This window comes from Syngnathus typhle, linkage group LG13 (genome assembly GCF_033458585.1).
Source record: "Syngnathus typhle isolate RoL2023-S1 ecotype Sweden linkage group LG13, RoL_Styp_1.0, whole genome shotgun sequence".
In the NCBI taxonomy this organism is placed as follows: Eukaryota; Metazoa; Chordata; class Actinopteri; order Syngnathiformes; family Syngnathidae; genus Syngnathus; species Syngnathus typhle.
This window is the reverse complement of record NC_083750.1, coordinates 8041459-8063581: the sequence shown is the minus strand read 5'-3', so window position 1 is coordinate 8063581 and position 22123 is coordinate 8041459. Positions and strand designations below refer to the sequence as shown.

At 42.7% G+C, this 22123-nt stretch overlaps 3 protein-coding genes across 5 annotated transcripts; 1 reads left to right on the top strand and 2 right to left on the bottom strand.

The window, feature by feature from the left end:
* LOC133165247 (elongation factor 2b) lies at window positions 1-5454 on the bottom strand. Its single transcript, XM_061294748.1, has 14 exons — window positions 5299-5454; window positions 3836-4050; window positions 3564-3745; window positions 3284-3495; window positions 3031-3209; window positions 2856-2961; window positions 2526-2778; window positions 2262-2457; window positions 2070-2193; window positions 1704-1946; window positions 1276-1629; window positions 1023-1205; window positions 818-950; window positions 1-636 (listed from the first exon to the last, which is right to left on the bottom strand). The coding sequence occupies exons 1-14, from the start codon at window positions 5299-5301 to the stop codon at window positions 443-445; spliced, it is 2577 nt and encodes an 858-aa protein (XP_061150732.1). The 5' UTR covers window positions 5302-5454; the 3' UTR covers window positions 1-442.
* A 1159-nt stretch (window positions 5455-6613) lies between these two features.
* On the bottom strand, window positions 6614-22063 carry sirt6 (sirtuin 6). 3 transcript variants are annotated; one of them, XR_009717512.1, is made up of 17 exons: window positions 21903-22063; window positions 21331-21458; window positions 20704-20886; window positions 19964-20023; window positions 19767-19862; window positions 19623-19703; window positions 19160-19283; window positions 18783-19097; window positions 17050-17114; window positions 16310-16380; window positions 15448-15843; window positions 14791-15383; window positions 14456-14695; window positions 12545-12773; window positions 11264-11343; window positions 9377-9497; window positions 6614-9118 (listed from the first exon to the last, which is right to left on the bottom strand). XR_009717512.1 is itself a non-coding variant. In XM_061294612.1 (8 exons), the coding sequence occupies exons 1-8, from the start codon at window positions 21966-21968 to the stop codon at window positions 18789-18791; spliced, it is 1047 nt and encodes a 348-aa protein (XP_061150596.1). In that variant the 5' UTR covers window positions 21969-22063; the 3' UTR covers window positions 18497-18788. The 3 variants fall into 3 exon arrangements, 1 of the variants encoding a protein (XP_061150596.1); XR_009717511.1 differs by having other exon boundaries at window positions 16310-17114; XM_061294612.1 differs by lacking the exons at window positions 6614-9118; window positions 9377-9497; window positions 11264-11343; ... (4 more) ...; window positions 16310-16380; window positions 17050-17114 and having other exon boundaries at window positions 18497-19097.
* Window positions 12763-15985, top strand: LOC133165199 (relaxin-3 receptor 1-like). The gene is made up of 3 exons (XM_061294693.1): window positions 12763-14634; window positions 14764-15207; window positions 15301-15985. Exons 1-3 carry the CDS (start codon window positions 14422-14424, stop codon window positions 15907-15909), a joined length of 1266 nt encoding a protein of 421 aa, XP_061150677.1. The 5' UTR covers window positions 12763-14421; the 3' UTR covers window positions 15910-15985.
* Window positions 22064-22123: the final 60 nt, after the last annotated feature.

Here is a 22123-nt window from a genome sequence, read left to right as displayed (position 1 = left end):
TATCTGCACTTGGATGTTTTATTCATTCTGATCAGCAAGGTTCAATGCGAGCTTGACCACTTGTGAAACATTCTTGCTTGCAGTCAACTTATGACATTATTGCAGCAGTATGACAGTGCACCATTGTGGCAGATGAAAATGGCAAACGGGGGCGATGTAAACGACTAATTCAAAGAATTGAATGATCATCGAACACTTTTACGCCCCGGAACCTTTGGCCTAGGCACTTAGTGTACTGTTTCTGTGAGGTAAACATCATTGCCCCCACCAGCCTACAACAACACATCCATAAGCTTTTTTTTTTGTTTTGTTTTTTTTTGAAGTGGAGACTTCAAATTGGACTTATGTGCAAACTTTTAAAGCAGGTGCAAATATATATTTTTAAAGTGCCCACAAACTTAAGAATTGAGTGATAATATGTATGTAAATCAAGGGTTAGTTATTACAATTTATCCAGGTAGTTGTCCAGAGCAGGGATGCCCTCTTTGAGCCCTTTACGCTTCCTAATTTCAGCAACTACTTGAAAGGGTTTGTTGGCGGGATCTCTGGGGTCACCTTGGAGGATTTGCCAGTGGTCAAATATGCATTGAGGAAAGGCTTGACCCCCGGTGTTACTACGCAGGTCGGCAGTGAATCCTTGAAAGAAATGACATTCACCTATTAGCTCCCCGATCCGTATTTTGCACTGAGGACCCCGACAGAATCCAAGCTGATTACAGAAACGCGCTTATACCCCAAAAAAAAATCCTTTCAAAAATAGACAGATACATGCTGTATTTTTTTTTCTAAATCTGGGGGTGCTGCGTAATCTACTTACCGAAGGATTCGTTGACAGGCAGGAAGGCTTTAACCACAAACATGGGAGTTCCGATCACTTGAGATTCCTCAAACACGTGACCTCGTTTCCTGTTCAGAACACCGTAGATCCCGCCCACCACTGCCTCAGGGCACTGTAAGGAAAATGTCAGCGTTAGACACCAACGGTGGGAGAGAACTTTCTTTCAACAATTGTTGAAATTGACCTGAATCTCCACCAGGTAGACTGGCTCCATCAAGCGAGGTTGAGCAGTGAGCTGGCAGGCGTACAGAACCCTGCGGGCCGTGGGAATGATCTGCCCTCCACCGCGGTGGATGGCGTCGGCGTGCAGCGTCACGTCGTGGATGTCGAAACGGACCGCGCGCATGTTCTCCTCACATAGTGCGCCCTGGAGAATCAGAAATGAACTGTTTCACTTCACTCGTATTACCATTGATTGGCTTCACAGATGGCTCCACCTCTTTAGTAGCCCACTGGAAACCAGCCACCACGCTGTCCTTAATCTCATTGAGGTACTGGACCCCCTTGGTCACGTCGATGAGCAAGTTGGGCCCGCTTCCATCCGGACCAAAGCACCAGATCTTCCTGGCTTCGGTCACCTCCCACTCGTACTTGTCGGCCAGGTAGCGCGCGCGGGCTTTCAGCTCCTGGCGGGCCGTGACGTCACCCTTCTCGATGTCTTCGGCCAAGCCGTCCGGGAAAGGACGGGACTTCATAAAGAGACGATTGTGCTTGTTTGGAGACTTGGAGAGACACATCTGGTCTGATTCCTCAGTTACTGTCTCTCTGTAAGACACTACTGGGTCTGATTTCTGCAGAGGGGGGGGTGACAAATGACCCTTATTTAAGCTTGGATCTCATTTGATTCTAGGTATGACTTCCCTACCTTCAGTGGAATGCAAGCATGGTCCTCCTCCAAGTCCTTGAGGCAGATTTCCAGGTGCAGCTCTCCTGCTCCTGCAATGATGTGCTCCCCAGACTCTTCGATGATGCACTGCACCATGGGGTCAGACTTGGCCAGGCGCTTCAGGCCCTCCACCAGCTTGGGCAAGTCGGCCGGGTTCTTGGCCTCCACGGCAACTCTGACGACGGGACTGACGCTGAACTTCATCACGCGCATGTTGTGGGCCTGGGGAGGAACACTATTGAGTTTGCACATGCTCAACTAATCATCAAATTTCCTTTTTATTCTTAAATCTGTGCTATATTTGTTTTAATTTTGAAGGTCTAAACAACTTGAAGCAAACAATACTTGTTCAAAAGTGGTGATGGTCCCCGTCTTCACCAGGAACTGGTCGACGCCGACGAGGCCTACAATGTTACCACATGGAACATCTTCAATAGGCTCCACATATCTTCCCATCATTAGGATGGTCCTGAATAAGAGCGTAAAGGACACCTTGAGAAAAATCGTACACTTTTTTTCTTTCTAAAATGTGCTCACCTTTGGATGGGCTTAATATAGAGATCTTCTTTCTTCCCAGGGGTGAAGTTTGGCCCCATGATGCGCACCTTCTGGCCGGTGGACACGCATCCGGAAAACACGCGGCCAAATGCATAAAAGCGACCCTTGTCACTGGTCGGGACCATCTTGGAGATGTACATCATCAGGGGAGCTTTGGGATCGCAGTTCTTAATACCTGTAAAATCACAAGACGATGTCACAAGAGAAAGAGAGCACTTCAGCCACGTTCCGTTTCCTACTGACCCATGGCGGCTTCATCATCTCCCGGGCCCTCGTAGAGAAGCTCACAGCGGTATTTCTGAGCGGTAACAGGTGAGGGCAGGTGGATGGTGATCATCTGGAGCAGGGCCTCCCCGGCAGGCAGCCAGCGACGCATCACCGCCTTCAATAGAGGCTTCCCCTCCTTCTCTTTGTCCTCCGAATCCAGCTTGATGTCAAGCTTGTCGATGAGTTTGCTCGTCTCATCCTTCTTGAAATTCATGATAGCGTCAAACACCTGATGGAGACAATAGCAGGTTGAATGGGGATTCTTCAGCGAGGCCCTCGTGAGGCATTTCGACGGCTGCTCTTCACCTTAAAGATTGGGTCCAAAATAAACTGGCAAAAGGAGCGAGGATATTTCTGGCCATCGGGACCCGTGGCCGTCTTGGTGAACTTGCCGGTGCTCGGATCGACGTATCTGCAAGGAGCACGTGAATTGTTAAATGTACAATAGTTGTGGAGGGGTTTGTGGAGTCAGCCGCTGTACCTGTCCCCCCACAGTTTCTTCATCATGTCTTCCACTTTCTTACACCTCTCTGCTGGACTCATCTGAGCATCTCCTTTAGCAACAAACTTGGCCACATACATCTCAGCAAACTGCTTCAATGTGAAAGCCCAGCCGTGGAGGCCGGATCCAAAGCCCACCGTACCTATAACGGGCTCAATCTGAGGACAAAGTACGGATGTTGTTTTGAAAAACACAATTGCTGGTGCCAAAGGCATTTTGGTGCCCGGCCTACCAGGATGTTGCCCATGGGTCCCCCCTCATCCTCTCCATAGGTGGAAATAATGACGTTAACGTTCTCTATGATCCGCTGGAAGGTCCTATAGAGCTCATCTGTGTCCAACTGAAGTTCCAGCAAGGCCCGGTCCATTTTGTTCATCATCAGAACTGGCTTGATGCGCTCAGCGATGGCCTGCCGCAGTACAGTCTCCGTCTGCACGCACACCCCTGTGAGCGCAAACGAGAGGTGAGCCTAACTGGAGAATTGTGTGGCGGAGGTGTTTGACGGAGACTACCAGAGACACAGTCCACCACCACCAAGGCTCCATCGGTCACCCTGAGGGCCGCCGTAACCTCAGATGAGAAGTCAACATGACCCGGAGAATCAATGAGATTGATGAGGAAGCCGTTTCCATCTTTGCCCTGCTTGATGAAGACCAAGTCCTTGTCGCTGAGCTCATAGTATAAGGAGATGGCCCTGCAACAGGAGGAAAAAGGAGAACGCCCTTTCATTTTTGGCCCAGGATCCAGTCACATGACTCATGTTCAATTTACTTGATGCACATACGTGGATTTGATGGTGATGCAACGCTCCTGCTCGTCTTTGCGTGTGTCCGTGAAACGAGTCTCTCCGGCGCGGGACGAGGCAATGATCCCCGCCTTGGACACCAGCGAGTCCGTCAGCGTGGACTTGCCGTGATCCACGTGGGCGATCACGGACATGTTCCTGATGTTGGACTTTTTGTCCATGATGGCTCGGATCTGGTCCACCGTGAAGTTAACCTGGTAGAATAGCGACACATGAAAGTGCGTTTCAATCGCTGATCCTTTCATTCGTGTGCTTCTGCAACGGTTCCAAGTTGGGTTATAAAAAGAAAGTCATTTTGAAACTGAATATATCGAGCTGGCACTGCAGACTAAAACAAACGTAGCTTAGTAAACTGGCTGCATAGTTTTTTTATATATGTTATTTATATTAGATATTTTTCTAGTTCATGTCAGCAAAAAAAAAAAAAAAACTAAACCTTAATTCTACCTATTTATAACCATTATACACAAACATCACAACAACTTGTGTCACAAAGCACAACATTTCTTCCTTTGTGAAATTGGCAAGTTCTTTAGGTTTTCTGTTGGTATCTCATCAGACTATGTATACAGAGCCAAGTGACAACATTGTAACAGTTTGGTTACAAAAATGGGTGTCATATCTTAATTTTGTTAAATAAAGACAGCAATGGGCAATTTCAGTACATATAGCAACAAAAAATGAAATATGCATTATTTTCCTTTAATGTGGTCCCCCATTAAATGATGTCGCGGGCCTGATTTGGCCCTCGGGCCTAGAGTTTAACATTTATTCAAAAGTAAATAATGATAATAAACATACGATTGAATAATTAACTCCATTTCAGCGTCAATCAAACTAAGTATTATGATACAAATTTGGGAAGGTTGAATAATGTGCAAGTGGACCTAATGATGCAACAATAACAAGTAAGACGCCCATATTTGGACAACCCACACGAACTTGTTTTGTCACGATTTAACTTAACGAAATTGATTGCGCAATGCATGCTACTTTCTTCATTTTGCAACAGTCTAATTCTATTTTAATCACCTTAGGTTATGGAGCGAGTGAAGCCTACGTCATTTCGGGATTCAGTTTAATAATATCATATTTATTGGATATGACGCGGAGCAACGGCGGATAATAATAATAATGCTTTGCTGTGATCGTCAGTGGAGAAACTAGGCCGAGGCTACAGCCTGGCCCCGTTTATTTTTTCTTTTATAAGAACTGAATCCATCACACAGGCGCACATAACATCACGTATCAGCACCCAAGTACTCAACACACATATATGTTCATACTCTCACGCACACACACCAAGCAGGCTAGATATGCGCGAGTTGCGTTCATATAACAACGTGAATGTTTTTTTTTTGTTTTTTTTTTAAAGCTTCAGATAAGCCACGACAGATAGTTCAGTGCACACATCAAGATAACGCGAGTCGACACAGACTCACCATTTTGACAGTTTGTGCGTCTTCGTTACGTTATTGCTGCGGAACGACGCGGTGGCAAAGTGCGTACAGAGACGCCGCAGTTTAGTCAGGCTGCGCTGAGGCGCTCGAACACCAGAGGGCGCTACTGTGCTTCCTCCATACGCAGCTTTGTGTGGATAAAGAGAAAGACAAACTCTTGAAGAAAAGAATAAACGCAATACTTTGATTATTCTTATCTGGATAGCGACGTTTGCTTCATGCTTTTAAGGCCTAAACAATCACAATGACCGTCCAGCAAAAACTTTATTGACTTTTCTTGGATTAATAGCAGACCTCCACCAGGTGAGGGCAGAGTATGACAAAGAAATGGATTGAGAAACAAGTGCGTAGGCAGAGAGATGACGCTTCCGATGCTGCAAAGGGATAGTCTTGTGATCTCTGTAGACCTCATAACAAAACTGTGAATTTTTTTTGAAAGGATTTGCCATGATGACACACGATTAAATGACGTACAGCTATTCTTTGTCAGCCAACACCTGACAGCCAGTCAATCAAATGAGAAAACTGATTTTGCCCATTTGAATTATTATAGTAGTAATTTATTAGCATTAATATAACTGATAGTAGTAATCAGCATTAATATGACTCTTAGTTTCATGCGCATTATTGTCCTATTTCACACGTCATTCTCAAGAGACTGCTGTGTGTGGTCTTTGTTGATTCCAAAAACTACACATGAATTCATAAGAATAAATAAGATCAGCTATCTGTGTTATTCTTGGTATTGAGAGATGTGCTCGACGTCCTGATTATGTGATATCTGCGTGCACTTTGAGACGCTTTACTCTAGATTAGACCAACAATAAAGATAGTACAACCTTGTTATTATCCTTATTACCATGCTGATAATAAGTATGTGGATGCATCTAAGTGGATATTAAATGCAAGCCAATACATTTATGAGTGGCAGTAGACTGAGTGATGTAAATCAGAAGTTCATACAGTGGCTTCATGACATAGCAATGAAGGCATCAGTTTTGTTTTTAATGATCTTATTTCAAGTCTTTTTGAAAATCAGTACTCATGTACAGATATACAGTTGTCATTTATATTCCGTGTAGACTCACATGAACTGTAAAATTAATGTCATATAGCAACGATTTGGTGTCATTTTAAACCTTGTCTAATTTTAAATGCGGGGAAAAAAATAAAGGAAATAAAGTACCGAAATGAGGAATATATTACTTAATCTCAGGTAAATTAAATGTTAGCTAGGGGATGAACAACTAATTATGTTTTGTCGTCGAGATGATAAAATTCAGGCCCAAAGTCGATGTAATCATTGTAAATATCAATGATATTTTTTATTCAACATTGCATTCAACTAAAGCTCAGCAAGGAAACATGCTGCAATGATAATCCATGTGCATACATTTCTTAGTCATTCTGTTAGTCACGCTTGAAAGATGATAATACATCTTTGCAAGCGTGCATGTTCCTGAACATCTTATGTAATTCAGGTCTTAATTGGGTGTATCCTTAATAAAATACGGAGACAGATGGTCTTTATTATGGCAGTAAAGATAAGGAAAGCCACACGGTGTGTTACCTCTGACTAAGAGATTATACCGTACTATACACACATATACAGTATCACGGAAAACAAAACTAACGGACTAAGCGAAATTTTACCACGTGATTTTTCATCATTTCAGTTTTCCAAATGTTTAGGGGTGGCTAAAATACTGCCTGATGATGATTTTTGGCAGCAATCCACTCATAGTTGAGTTAATTCATTATTATCACTGTTTAAAGCGAGCTAACTACGTTAAGACCCTGAAAACACATCTTTGCTGGATTCCACAATTAACAAAACGTTTTGGTGTTGTTATTGAACTTTCCAAGTCTTGTGTTATTTATTCCGTGTACGGCATTATGTTGAAGCACAAAGTATTCTGGCTAAATATGTGCTCAAATTTCTGTCATTTAATGTTAGCCACAGGCTAAATTACAAATGAAACTGATCTTGACTCAGGCCTTTTTGTGTGGAGTTTACATGTTCTCCTCATGCTCGTGTGGTTGTTCTCTAACCGCCCAAAAAGTAAATATAATAAGGGTGTACTGTCAATCAATTCAAAGTGAATATTACTTTTTACTTGATCAATCAATGACTTGTCCAATGCACTCATATCTTTTATTATCAATGTACATAAACGCAACAACGAATGTGAAACCCCAAGGAGAATTTCTGCCCGATTTGTTGTGATTGGTTTACCGAGCTGCCCACAAAACACTGGATTGGATACTGATCAGCTGGGATGGGGAACGAGTGATATGGAACTTCAACTTTGTCCTCTGAATCATACTTAGACGTTATTCTCATGCTCAAGACGCAGAGGAGTGTATTGATCCGACGGAGTGTTTTGATTCTGCTTTCTTTTACTGATATTTCATCAACTTGTTGGATTATTAACACTGGCCACAATTCGAAGGTGACACACACTTGAGGAAACCTAAACGATTTTAAGCCGGTTTCAGTGGAAAACAGTAAGTACATAGGTGACAAGTGGGTTTAGCGCTGTATCTCAAAACGATAATTGAGCCTTTGTATTTCTTATATTGTGAAAAAGTAAAGTGAAGCTTTTCCACGTAGGATCATTTTGTCAGCAAAAAAAAAAAAAAAAATTCTTCACTGAGCCTGGTAAAGTCTGACAATTGATGGTTATTTCAGCTATACTTGCATAGAAAGTAACTTAGGTTAATATTTCATGTACTTTATAAACTCCTATAGTCATGCGTCCATGGAGTAGTAATTTAGCAGTATTCATTTAGTATAGCTAAATATAGCTTAATTCTCATGTTACCGTTTTTACGCCACACTTTTACGCCGTTATTCAATAAATTGGCTGATATTTAAAAAAATATATATAACATTTGTTTGAAAATGAATAGGATTTGATTTTTGTAATATTGTCCGATCTGACAAGCACATAATGGCTTTTAACTGTCTGAAAACTAAGGCGTAATTGGTTTATTATATTTGTTTTATTGACACACCGATCCCCAAATGTACATAATTTATGCACTATATACAATACAGATACTTGTTGTACTATCTTTGACCAAATAATTTGTTCGAAGAGATTCTAAGAAGTAATTGCAGTAATTGTCCTCGTTCAAGGTAAAAGCTAGGATGGATCTAATTGACCTGCTATTCAGGACCAAAGATGAAGTCAGCAGTTGCCACGGCAACCCTCCTTGGACCATCACCATGTATGACGTAAGTACTGCAGCGCTACCCTGACCACAGAATTCTAATAAATGCAATAAGAATTATCTCGTGCTTTAATTGTCTTCTCTTATGTGGCTGTGCGACAAGTAAATGAACCGCCTTCCAGGTGCTTTCTCCGCAGATAATAAGTCCTTTCGATATTGCCAATTAAAGTTTGTGGACTCGCGCTGATTAGACACAACATGGGAGCTTTCACGAGGAATGAAAGCCAGATATAGAAGCGAGAGGGCTCATCAAGTCCACATAGAAGCAGATTTTACATGAACACCAGAAAAAAGTCAATAAATGACTGCAGGCTAGGATTTATACATTATGTACATACCACCCTCTGTAGAAGCTGAGCCCGGAGGGAAAAGGTACAGATGACTTTTTGGACTTGGTTCTGGCGGGGAGCGAGTCTTCCTCAACTCCGACCTCCCCGCCGTGGTCCCCCCGTACGCCGGACAGCGACAAGTGGGAGGACCTTTTGGTGAACAGCCTCCAACTGCCTTCCTGCACTTCATTTCCAGGCTTGGACATGCCTCACCTCCCATGCATGCAGCTTCCAACCTACAAGCAGGAAAATGAAATCAATTCAGATGTTTCCATTGATCTGGGTAGGATTTCATTTGTAATTCACAAGTGATGATGTCATGAAAAACACATTTGAATCTGCTGTTGGATTGTTTGACACAAACCACACTTAGTCTCATAACTATATGTCACAAGTGGGGTAAACGATTTGACTAACCTTTCCCAACGTTGGCTGTGAAATAATGATAATACATGTAAAAACTTGTGTAGGTGGAAAAATAACTGTTTGCTTACTGCTTTTGCGTTTCCAGGCCTCCAGGAAAAGCTGGGAATGGCGTATTACCTCACATCAAATCAAAGTTCCGCAACCTCGTCCAGTCAGACGCTCACAGTCAAAGACCTGCTCTTATCCAATCTGGGCCAAAAAGTAAGCAAAGAAACTTGTCAGTCAATTAATTTTTGTTCCGTACTCAATTCACATGTGTGGTTCGTCTGTAGGTTCTTAAAAAGTACTATAACTTGAATCCATACAGTAATGACAATTAAATAAGATATAAAGAGTTTGCTACATTTTTTCCCTCTATTCAAATGGACATTGTGCTGCTCTTTCTAGTGTGCTTATCTTGCCCACCTGGGGGCAGTATAATACAAATGCAGAGACACACTCAAAGAAGAGTTTGACTCTCTTTTTGCACAGACAACCATTCAATATGAACTGAACCCAAGCAACTCATACGCAAACCAGACAAATGAAACAGAAATAGAAAAATGTAAAGATTCTTATCAAATAATTTAAAAAGGTGGGAAAAGTATAATATTTTACCCACGAAATCTCTCGACCTGAAATCCAATTACAATGATGTGCCCCTTAAGGGCATGTGCACGTATTCCACGTACTGCACAATTAAATTAGGGAAAGTTGTTAAATCCAGGTGAGCTGTCCTCTTAACATATTATATTTAATATGTACTCTATTTGACATTTCAATATAGCAGAGAATCCCCCAGCATCCTTTGCAAGAGCTTGTTCTTAATGAAGATGAGAAGAAACTCCTGGCAAAAGAAGGCATTAACTTGCCCAGCGAGCTGCCTCTGTCTAAGGTGAACTAAACACACACAAACACAGACACAGACACACACACACACACACACACACACACACACAGAGTTGTACAGCCTCTGGCGGTAGCTGCAACTTATTTGCACTGATTCTCAATTGTGTTTCATCTCAAGTGTGAAGAACGCATTTTGAAGAAAATCCGGCGGAAAATACGCAACAAGCGCTCGGCTCAAGAGAGTCGCAAAAAGAAGAGGGAATATGTGGACAGGTTGGAGGCACGGTATGAACGCAACAATGACCACACACTGTCGTATATTAGCCCACTTGGAATGAATTAGGCAGACTAACAAATGGCAACAATTTGAAGAAAAAAAAATCTAGTTCGATAATTGACCAGCTTAATTCCTTAATAATAAATAAATGTGAGACTAGAGAGCAATATGGATTTGATGCTCTACCCAAACGCTTAGTAACATACCGTAAAAGTAATCCATCTATAGCAGCCAACCTTTGTCAGCCACTAATCTTCATCGCTGCATCCCATCTCCCACGCGTTGACACGACTGCTCCTCCAACACCCCCGCGAGCATCATCATCATTGTTAGATGTTTCATGTCTGCCGCTAACAATCAGCCACTCCACCGACATCCTTTTGCAATCCGATAATTGGTCGGCGACAAAGCCAGCCTCAAAGAAACAACACAGCTGGATGTTGTTCTTTGTTCTATTGATTTCACTTATGTCTAACTTTGTTACAATGCTGCAAAAGTGAGAAGACTCCTCAGCCATAATTCCAAATCAAAATAAAATAAAATAAATCACTTTATAATCACCAAAGGAAAAACATGACGACTGGTGAGCTTTCACAACCCGGCTGTTGTTTAGCCGAGTCAGCATTCATTGGGTTAATTTAGCCAAGCACAAACAGAGAATATCGCCAGAGTGCTGTTTATCAGTCATGACTCAGCTCAGTCAAAAGAGTGATAATGGTGGATGAGAAACAAGAAGAAGCAGAGCGAAAGAAAGGGCATTGGAAGACAGAGATCAAACTCAAGCAGATATTGGCAAGGGAGAGGGGGGGGGGAAGACAATGCAGTATGTTATGATGAGATTTTTTGTTACCCATTGAATCTGCCTTTCCGTTCACTAGGATGTCTGCATGCAGCACTCACAACCTCCAACTGCAAAGAAAGATCCAGAGACTGGAGGAAACAAACAAGTAAGATTAGATTAAATGTTCAAGAGATGAACCCAAGGATGTGACATTTGACCCGAATCAATATGTAACAACATACATGTAGTGGATATAAAAAGTCTACACACCCCTTTTTAAAAGCCAGGCGTTTGTGAATATATGACAGTAACGTAAATCATTTGGAAGGTTTTTCCCCCATCAGAGTAAATTATAATCTGTACAAGACAATTGAAAAAATATATATTTAGAGTGCCTCTCATAAACCCAAGCATTTCCTAGCATTTTTCTGGCCATGTCTTAGAACCAAATGGAGAAAATATGGTCCGACAGTGACATTATGAAAAATGGGACAGTCCTTGGAAACTGATCAAAGATGAGAAAAAAACTAATCTGGGACGCTGTCATGATTAAATGAAAGTTCAGAAAGTTCCGTTTAATACCAGTGACATATCGCCTGCCTTTTTGCATTGCGTCATCATCCGCTGGGGCTGAAAAAATGAACCCGTCTATTTTGATAATAAAGTAGAAAGAACAAATCTGTGGTTTCAAATTACAAATAAAAAGTCACCATCAAAATAAATGCGGTCCATCATTTTGTGTGTCATTGCATATTAGCGCCCTATTGGAGCAGCTGAGCCAGCTCCAAGCAATCCACCCTAACAGCTCTAACAAAAACACACAAAGAGGGACCTGCCTCTTGGTGAGTTGCACCACATTCAGTTTACAGTTATCTACATGCAATATCAAAATATTAAAGGTAGCAGCTGGCGATGGAAAAGGGCGCTGCCCGTGGCTTGCTGTTGTTTTGATCAATTTAATCTTAATCAAATGTGTGAAAAGCATCTGTGGCTGCATGTTGTATACAAAATAAAATAAAATAAAAAGTTGTGGATGTTTTTGCTTACTAACAGCCCTTCCTCACCCTCTTGTGCAGGTTTTACTCCTCTCCTTCTCTCTCATTATTTCTTCAAACATGAAGCCGGATTCATACAGTCAACTAAGCCAAGGAGAGTACACTGAGACATCAGGTATGTATTTACGAAGTAGCCGTGATGGCAGCTCAGGCTTGAATGTAAACAAAATGCAGTGTTGAAACGGAGAAATCCAATTGGATAATAACACAACAAATTACAATTTAGAATGTAGGTCAAATCTGGAAGGCCGTGCTGGCCCTGACTTTCTCTCCTCCACACAAAAACATGACGTACCTCCCTTCCATGTCTATATCCCTAGTGCCATCACGCTCCTTGCAGTCGGTCGAGGAATTGAAAGAGGTCCCTCCTCCACATCATCCTCTCTCATTCTCCGGGAGTTTGTCGACCCTCCGTAATGTAGCCGAGCAGCTTTTGAAACATTCGCCCATGGGGGAGCTGCCAGCGTTGCAGCAGCTTGATCACAAGCCAAGCAATGACTATTGATGCCTCTGGAGGAGAGACACTGCAAAGGCATACAGGCACAGCATCAAAAGGGACAGCCGTTTGATTGCCTATCAGCATTGAAGTGGTTTTCAAAACACGCAAGTAACATGTTCAAGTTGATAGAGGTCGGCCATTTTGACCTGACAGAGAATGGATTGTGGTGATGCTAGTCCTTGCTTGTTTTCTGCTTCATTGGCGGAGATAGTTTTTTTTTCTTGGGGGGTAGCTATAAAGAGGGGGGGGGCTTCAAAAATATCTCAGTGGGTCCGCAAAACCAAGCGCTTGCTTTGTTGCAACCCCCTAAAACCGCTTCTATTATTGTAGGGAAAGCCGTACTTAGAAGAGGCCCCAAAACGGAGCAAATAAACTGTAGCTAATTTTAATGAGACAAAACCGTGAACGTTTTGATCATGATTGTTTATCCCATGTGGAAGTGTGACTAAAAAGCTTTTGCTTTGTCTTCATCAGATTAAAATGCACCGAATGTCCTCGGAGCTGAAGCATGTTATTAGCGTTTGGGTGACTGAGGTAAATGAGATGTATAAGCAAATAATAGGAGCAATTTTAAATCACTCGAAGCCACTTTCCCTTACGGCAATCATTTGAGTGCATGCATAAGCAAACTGTTTCAGCAGAAACAAAACAAAGCAGCATATTAATGTGGGTTTTTTTTTTGTGGAAATTGGAACTGGTTCAAGAAGCATGGGGTCAAGTTGGGGGAATTCATCAAATTGACAAAACAAAGTGCAGTAGAATGCTCTTGGAGAATATAAATGAGCAGCTTCAAATTTGATTTGAAACCAGACTCTAAGAGCCTATTAATCTATGCCAGTTCTTGTTCAAAGGAATAAAAAAAAAAAAACTAACACCATCATAAATATATCTGGTGGGAATGTGACCTCCTCTCTTCCTTCTTGTATATGTGGACATGGCAGTGCATTCATTCTGCTAATTAAAGCAAAACCGTGGCATATAAAAAATATCAATTAGCAACCCCCACATCATTCTTCTAATGTGCATAATTCAAATTCTCATTTCAAAACCTGGCAGTGCAAAGGTGACTATGTGTGAATATGAATAATTAGATTTTAACATAGCACCAGTTTACAGTTTGCATTCCGTAGAGAAAAAAATGATTTTGACGTATAGTAATTTTGTCCAGCACAGTTCAATTGTATTTAACATTTAACTCGCATTATCACGTCAATGCTAAGTGGAAAATGCAATTAAGCAGTGAATGTTTTTTTAATTTGCCATCATTATTTAGTAGTGTGCCGTGAGATTTTTGTCAAGTCAAACACATGTTGGCCAACTTGGCTAAATAAAGGTTGTGAAACACTAATGTTTGGAACATTGGGAATTCAGCCTGCTTGAGCATTGCGCCCCCACATGGACAAAAGGTGAACATGGCATGAGTGAAGTATAAAAGGCTTTGGATGGCTTGGGCATCACTCCCGCAGACGGGAGGGAGGATGCGACTGCAACACTTGTGAAAACGTATAAGTAGGCTAAACTGTCAAGAAGTCATGACAGCGTATTTGCTTTCCCTCATTTCATCAGAAATGACACCTTGCACATAATAAGGACTATGGAGATTTTTTTCTTACCCACTTTGGAAATTCTAAAGAGAAGGTAAGTTGCCTTTAAAGTGTCTGACCGACTGAGCCATGCAAAGCAACGGCAGCTCCTCGGAATCGGTACCTGTTGGTGCGCTGAGCGCGTGTGGAGGAGAAGAGGACGAGAGAGAATTCTCCAAATTGGTCAACCCCAGCGGAGCGGGGTCCAACCTGGCTGCTTTGAACCTGTCCCTCAACTGCTGGCTCCATATCCTCTCCAAGGAATCTTCAGTGGATCTGCACGGAGACGCTGCCAACACGGCGGTAAGTGTGCAGGCTCCAATCTGTTTAATCTGCATCTGATCTTCATATAGTGCTGGTGTTCCTATAAAATCAATTATGAGAAATATGTCAGGTGGCGACTATAAACCAGAACAATGTTTGGTGCTTCAGGTGCGAGTCCTCATCGCTTTGGTTTACCTGGTGGTATGTGTCCTGGGTCTTGTGGGGAACCTCCTGGCACTCTTCCTGCTTCACTTCCGTCGCCGAGGTCACCACCACTCCTCCATCGACTGTTTCGTGATAAGCCTGGCGCTTACCGACCTCCAGTTTGTCCTCACCTTGCCCTTCTGGGCCATGGACACGGTCCTGGACTTCCGCTGGCCCTTCGGATGGGTCATGTGTAAGGTGGTGAGCTCGGTCACCACCATGAACATGTACGCCAGCGTGTTCTTCCTCACCGCCATGAGCGTGGCCCGCTACCACTCGTTGGTCACCTCTCTGAAGATCGCCAGCCCGAGGCGGGCGGCTGCTCGAGCCAAGTGGGCCAGTTTGGCTATTTGGGTGGTTTCGCTGGTTGCCACCTTGCCTCATTCCATCTACTCCACCACTGTTCAGGTTTGTTGACAAGTACTCACATGCTGTAGCAGTACAGTTTTTTTTTTTTGGGTGACAATTGAGATTTAGACCACCAAATGGTTGCGTTCACAGGTGTCTGCCGACGATGAGCTCTGCCTTGTGAGGTTCTCCGAATCCGATTCCAGTCGCTTGGATCCTCAAGTACTCCTTGGGCTCTATCAATTGCAAAAAGTGCTTCTGGGATTTGTCTTTCCTTTAATAATCATCAGTGTGTGCTACCTCCTCCTCTTGAAGTTCATCCTGAGCCGGCGCGTGGTGGGCAGTGCCATCGGCGGGGCCGTCGCAGACAGATCCGAATGCGAGCGTGGTCGCCATCGCCGCCGCTCCAAAGTCACCCGCTCCGTCACCATCGTAGTTTTGTCCTTCTTCGTCTGCTGGCTGCCCAACCAGGCTCTGACGCTTTGGGGCGTGTTGATCAAGTTGGACATGGTGCCCTTCAGTAAAGCCTTCTACAACGCGCAGGCCTATGCCTTCCCACTGAGCGTCTGCCTGGCCCAGGCAAACAGCTGCCTCAACCCGGTCCTCTACTGCCTCATCCGCCGAGAATATCGGGCCGGACTCAAAGAGCTTCTGCCCCGAGTGTTGATCCCGATCCAAAACTTTTTCAATCATGCCCTGAGGGGGAGGAGAGCAGAGGTAGCACCCACCAGCTTGGTCATGATACACAAAGACAATATGTGATTTTGTGGGTTTAGTCTATTGGGAATGCAGAAAACCCTATTCGCAAAGAATTGGGACTGACCCCTACTGTGAATAGTGAAAAACTGCAAGTAATTGAAGCCCTGCCTTGCTTTAAAAAAAAAAAAAAAAAAAAAAGCCTACATTAATACTCACTAACCAAGAACGTAAACATGAAAACATACTATATGCATAGATATCGTGACATTAAATAAAAGCACGTGACAAGAATTCTGCAATGAGAAGCGATGTCACCAGAGGATGAATGAGAAGACTCACAGGCTCGCCTTTGGCAACCTTTCAAGTCTGAACATGGATAATCATCTACAGATAAAAGTGGCCATGTAAATACCAGCGAGACAATCGCCTGCTCCTCCCTTGTGTGTACTCAGGCAGTAATTACCTTGCCAAATTGCATCCTTCTTTCTTCACGCTTGTAAAAGAGGTCACGTAGAAAACTAGTCACCATTGAATCTAGAAATAAAAAGAACATACACCCCCCCAGGCCAATTGTAAGGTTTTTGTGATGTTTAAAAAAATTAATTTAAAAAAGCCACGCTAAATCACTTCACAATTTTGAACCATTAAATGTGACATTGGATTTGTACAACCAGTTGGGGGAAAAAAATGCTGGGGAAGTAAAAAAATAAACATCTAAAAGGATGTAGTTGCAAAAGTGTGCACACCTTCTTCTAAGTGAGGATGTGGCTGTTATATACATATAATAATAAAGACCTATCATTTGAACAAGGTTGTGCAGACCTTATTATCCATCGCTCATGCATTTTAATGTTCAGGCAGCCTACATTGTACAATCAAAGCAAAACGTGTCGATTTTCTTTACCAAGATGAGCAGGTCATGGCTGATCGAATAATTTTTGAAAATGATTGGCCACTGAGTCACAGACTGTCAATCACAGCAGGATGATGTGATTAACAGACCATCATTCCTTGCATCCTGAACAGATGACGGAAAATGTGTTGGTCCGATAAAATTATCAAGTGACTGACACCAGAAAACATCATACGGACAGTGACGCTTGTTAGTGACAGCCTATTTAATATTTACCTTAAGATCAATATTAAAAGACACGGACAGGGAGCCAACGCAGAGATTTTTTAAACGATGTAATATGCTCCTACCTTCTGGTTTTGGTCGCGACACGTGCCGGTGAATTCTGTACTAGATGGAGAAATGAAATGCTCTTCTAAGAAAGACCACAAAGCAAAGCATGAACGTCATCAATTAGGTTTGTGATCAAAGCATGCATTAGTGATGCCGTGTTGGCACAAGTCACATGACCAATATTGAAGGAACAAAATCCACTCTTCAGTCCTTTCTAATGATAAAGTTAGACTGTATCAAAAGCATCCATTTTGGCAGTGAAGTGAGTCACTGGATAAGGGGAGGGTGAAATCTTCAATCAATTGCTACCACTGTGGATTAAAAAGGTTTTAAAAGGAGTTCAGTGAAAGAGCCAAAATTAAATGAGGTCTTAGAAGTGGTGAAAGACTATGGGGTTACTTTTCAAACAGAATTTATGAGCTCATTACAGAGACTCATGAATTAATGAGCAAGTTTTGGTGTTCGAATCTTAGCTCAGTGGAAACTCTGTGGAGTTTGCTTCTTTGGACTTACTCCATATTTCATTTCATATTCAAAAACTGGCGATTTTCCATCGGTATGAATGCAAGTGTGAATGTGCTTACCTCCGCAGCATCTTTTCAGAACTTGCTGGCTCAACTCCTTTTTGTCTATTTAGCATTGCACTGCTAGCAGAGCCTTTGCAAACATGACAGCCGCTACCTCGGCACTTCATTGAGGAAGACTTGCTAAATGTTTAATGGGCCCGTCCGTGCTTGTCTCTTTGCAGAGAACTGAACATTCTGATGTCCTTGACAGAATACTAACTTCTGATGCAAAGAATTATCGAAAGGCAATGGTTTGAAAAACGAGTCAATCGCTCAGGTTTTCAGCAGCCTGAAATATTATTTTACTATGAAGTCCCATATATATATATATCTTATATCTATATATCTATCCTTCCTACGCCAGTGGCCTTGGCTCAATCAAGGTTGGGAAACTAGATTGTATTTTTAGATGAGCATATTATCTGCAAGCTTTTCTTGAAAAACAAACAAGTGGCTCCTAATTAGAGAACAGTTGAGCGCACAGGTTGTACAAAATGTGCTCTACTTAATGTTCTTACTCGGCAAACATTCTACCTTTTGCATATTAATGACAACTGTGTAAAGAGTCATTTCCAGAGCCAAGCAGACAGGTCATCATTTGTTGGCGCTGCAGCTGCTTCATCTATTGTCTTTAGGATTGAATTCATGGTGAAACGCATATGACACTGTAAGTGCACTTGGGCTCTTTATGTTAAGTTAATATTGATGTTTAAGAAAATGTGGAAGGCAGCATAGTGTGATTATCAAGAAACATCGGTACGTAATGAACTTATGTTAATGAGGTTCTTGTGCACAGGAATAAAATCATATGTCGGCTGGATTGTAATGTTGCCTCAGTTCTAAGTAGGACACGACTGACTGACAACATGCTAAGGACAGCACACAGTGAACGACTGCAGAGGTTGTGCTTCCATTTACTGCCAAAACACAGATATAAAAAAAAAAATCCTGAGGTAAAAAATATGTAGTGTAACAGTGATCTATTTACAACAAAAACATTTTCTTGTCTTATATTAGAGAGTGAGAGAGAGTGAGAGAGAGCGAGAGAGCGACAGAGCGAGAGAGAGAGAGAAAGAGAATGTTATAGTGGGCAAAAAAGAGGTCACAAAACTTGCATCCTTTGTGATCCAACCGATCAAAAGTTTGTTTCTCGGGGCAGGAGGCATTTTTGCTGAGGACAATACCTGAGGCTATTGGTCATCTTTTATCCCCAGCGGAGGATCTTTCCTCTCCTTCTTTACTGTGACAGTCTCTTTGATGGTGGCATCACCACGTGCCGCTCGCTTCTTCTCCTCCTTAACGAGCTCACCTTTGACCTTCACGTCGGCGCTGAGAGCGTGCGCGGGCTTAATGTCGTCGTCGGCGCTCTCGGGCGCAGCGATGGAGCTCTCGCACAGGGTCGGCCCTTCCCACTTTGGGATATCCAACCCCAGGTGCTCCATCAGCTGCTTCATGACATCATCCACGTAGCCATTGATACGCAAGTGTGCATGCTTGTCCTGCAAGAGATCAAGTCAGAGCAAGCATCGTCTCGCATAGAGTGTGCGGGAATGAAACGTACGTGCTTAGTGGGCTGCAGGTTGACAATAACCACTTTGCCGCCTTTGCGCTTGGTGAGGAGTGGAAGGTCTCCGCTAGGTTTTATCTGCATGGAGGTGCCCAGCGTCAGCGCCAGGTCGGCTTGTCTAATAGATACGGAGCACAACGGATCCAAGTGAAAATGTGAGCAGAGATCTTACACAGTAGTAGGAACATACATATTTGATTTTTATGAAATTGCTGGAGCGAGAGTCGTTACGGCAATTATGCGTGAGAAAAAGTGGAACAAGCAAACAGTTGACACTTCACAGTTCCTCCCCAACTTTTGTAGACGGATAGTAAAACCTTCTCAGGATAAAAGGTTGAATATTGACACGGAGCTAGCAAATGTGGGCATTAACGTCTAGTGATGTAGCAATTAAACCCAAAGGAGGTTTTTACAGTGGTGAGATGTCTTCTCTGCTGGGCCAGCAAACAAACTTAACCTGCTTGCGTCGTCTGCTTTGTTCAGATCTCGGTCAGGAAGGGCGTCCTCCCAGTCCAGTATAGTGCTGATCAACTTCCCTCTGTTGTCATAAAACATGATTGAGATGTGTTCATTTTCAACAGAGACAACAGCTTTCATTAACCTGCAGGCTCGGAGTCCTCTGGAGCGCACCACATCGCAGTAACGTCCCGTTGGTTTGAGGCCCATCACGCCAATCACCTTTTCCCTGACAAACTGCCTGTGAAAACAACGTCGGCAGAAACCTCGGGAGTTATGCATCGGCCACGACCCAATCGAATTGCCCCGTAGAATCAAAGAGCCTTGTGACTGTGCACATACCTGCAGCACTTCTCGCACTCCTCCACAAACATGTTTCCATGAAGCTCCGATAACAAGTCCCTGTCAGGGCCAGAGACAACATCTTCTTAGATCCAAGTTGGTGCATACATGATAACACTTGAGGACAAGTGTTATCGGCTCCCTCATGAATATTCTGTGCGCGGCTAGGATTGATTTCTCTGCTTACGCCTGAGCAAAGGCTGCGGCCATTCTCTTCCTGCTGTGTGCTCGTTATTGGGAAAGGTAGAGAAAAACAAACTTGAGGGAAAAGAAGACGCATGAACCTGCTCCGGTCTTTCATTATAGCCTGGGTGCTTAGATTGAATGGAAAATTGCATTTGTAGCTTGAGGTCAGTACATAGCAATGGAACAAAAATTGCAGTGCCCCTTGCGGCCTTTTTGGGGCTGTTGTTTGAATAGTTAAAATTGAAGGATTTTAAACCTAGATTCCATTGGCACACCTTCCAGCGAGATCAATATCAAAAGTCCCTTTAAACCACATTTAAAAGATGGGATTTATCTTCCATTTTCGTAACCATGAAAAATTCAAAACGTAATCTTAAAATGAATTAGAAAATGAGAAGGCAGCCAGCAGAGAGAGTTCTTAAGCGTGGGAATGAAATGTCATTATAAACCAAACATCCCCTGGTGAGTGATCAGTAATTATCCGTCAGTCCCCCCCCCCCGGCTGAAAAATAGTCGATTTTTTTCACGGATGAATGCGTGTATAGCCAAGTCACCTTGGGAAGCCGGATCGCATATGCAAGCCGTCCACATTTTGGCTAATGAGATACTTGAGGTAGCCGGCCCTCTGGAGTCCCAGCAGGGCCATGTGAGTAAGGCTGGGTCGGGCCTCTTCAAACGTTGTCTGAAAGTGAGGCGTCTCTCCCTTTTGCTCCAACGTCCACACACCTTTTGGGCCCCTAAAAATAGATACTATGTTTTTGAGATGACCAACAAAGTTGAGTGCAGTTAACTGCAGGGCAGATGTGCTATGACACTGCCTTTTAATAAATAAATCAAACAAGGCCAGTGGGATATTAATATGTACAAAAGGATTAGCAGTACTGGTGGAAACATGAGGAAATAGGTTCCAAAACGATGAAGACGTTTCCAGGCAGTATTGAATGTTTCAATAAATACTTTGGGGACTGAAAACATATTTAACAAAGATGATGTGCGTGCTTAACGTAAATTGAGTGAGTCTACTACCCTCTCCTGTTCAATCTGTGAAACTACAACAGAAATAGGTGGGATGGATAAATGCATTTATTACATTATATTTACATTTGCCTGTTGCATGTGTGTCAAAGTGGAGTCGAAGAATGTAAATGTAAAATACAAAAGCGACAGTGAGGGTTTCTTACCTGAAGTCAGGGATGCCAGTTGAAGTGCTGATTCCTGCTCCAGAGTGCACGACCATATATTTGGACTCTTTTACAATCTTAGCAAGAGTTGCCACCTTTGCTTTCAGCTCTTCGGGGCTATCAAATTTCTGTATTACCAAATCACATTGGTTATAAGGCAGAATATGAATCTTGCAGCTAGTATTGATTATAAGCATTTGAGGATTTAAAATACCAGGTATTTAAACATTCTAAGGAAACTGACCGACCGGGTATAATTGCAAATACAATGTGGTTCCCTCCTCCTTTTATTTCTACTTAAAAAATACAATTATGTCGTATAAAGGAAATTGACAGAAACAGACTTAGTGTATTCACGTTGATAATGAAAATAAAAGGTTCGACGCAATTGTGAATATCTTTTGCTGAGAACGTCCTAAATTTGGGTTGTACGATTAGTTCAATGTACCGTTTTAGTTCAAATAGTTCATTCATGACAAAGACTATAGCAAGAAAACACAAAGTAACAGCTAACTAGCTAGCCAAAGCTTGATAGAAAGCGAACTACCAGTCTTAGTGTTGTTTCTTATTACCTCTGGAAGTCCACACACGCCCTTGTCTGCATATGGCGAGAGACCGGCCGCATAATTTACAGACATTTCCGTTTTTTATTTGATATAAAATAAAATAAACGTTCTAAAAGCAGCAGACTTGAATTGTCCCCAAAACCGAAGCTGAGTGTCGCTTTTTCTCTGACGTCATAACTCTGCGTCTAAAATGCTTCCAATAATAATAATACGCTTTATACCACGTA

What these genes read in the sequence shown, in the direction of transcription:
- LOC133165199 (XM_061294693.1), top strand. Translation starts at nt 14,422, where the DNA reads ATGCAAAGCAACGGCAGCTCCTCGGAATCGGTACCTGTTGGTGCGCTG. An exon ending in GAGACGCTGCCAACACGGCG is followed by an intron (nt 14,635 to 14,763) that starts GTAAGTGTGCAG and finishes TTGGTGCTTCAG; the next exon opens with GTGCGAGTCCTCATCGCTTT. An exon ending in TCTACTCCACCACTGTTCAG is followed by an intron (nt 15,208 to 15,300) that starts GTTTGTTGACAA and finishes TTGCGTTCACAG; the next exon opens with GTGTCTGCCGACGATGAGCT.
- sirt6 (XM_061294612.1), bottom strand. Translation starts at nt 21,968, where the DNA reads ATGTCTGTAAATTATGCGGCCGGTCTCTCGCCATATGCAGACAAGGGC. An exon ending in GCGTGTGTGGACTTCCAGAG is followed by an intron (nt 21,459 to 21,902) that starts GTAATAAGAAAC and finishes TTGGTAATACAG; the next exon opens with AAATTTGATAGCCCCGAAGA. An exon ending in ACTGGCATCCCTGACTTCAG is followed by an intron (nt 20,887 to 21,330) that starts GTAAGAAACCCT and finishes ATCTATTTTTAG; the next exon opens with GGGCCCAAAAGGTGTGTGGA.
- LOC133165247 (XM_061294748.1), bottom strand. An exon ending in AGATGATGAAGCCGCCATGG is followed by an intron (nt 2,458 to 2,525) that starts GTCAGTAGGAAA and finishes GTGATTTTACAG; the next exon opens with GTATTAAGAACTGCGATCCC. An exon ending in TCTACCTGGTGGAGATTCAG is followed by an intron (nt 951 to 1,022) that starts GTCAATTTCAAC and finishes TTTTCCTTACAG; the next exon opens with TGCCCTGAGGCAGTGGTGGG.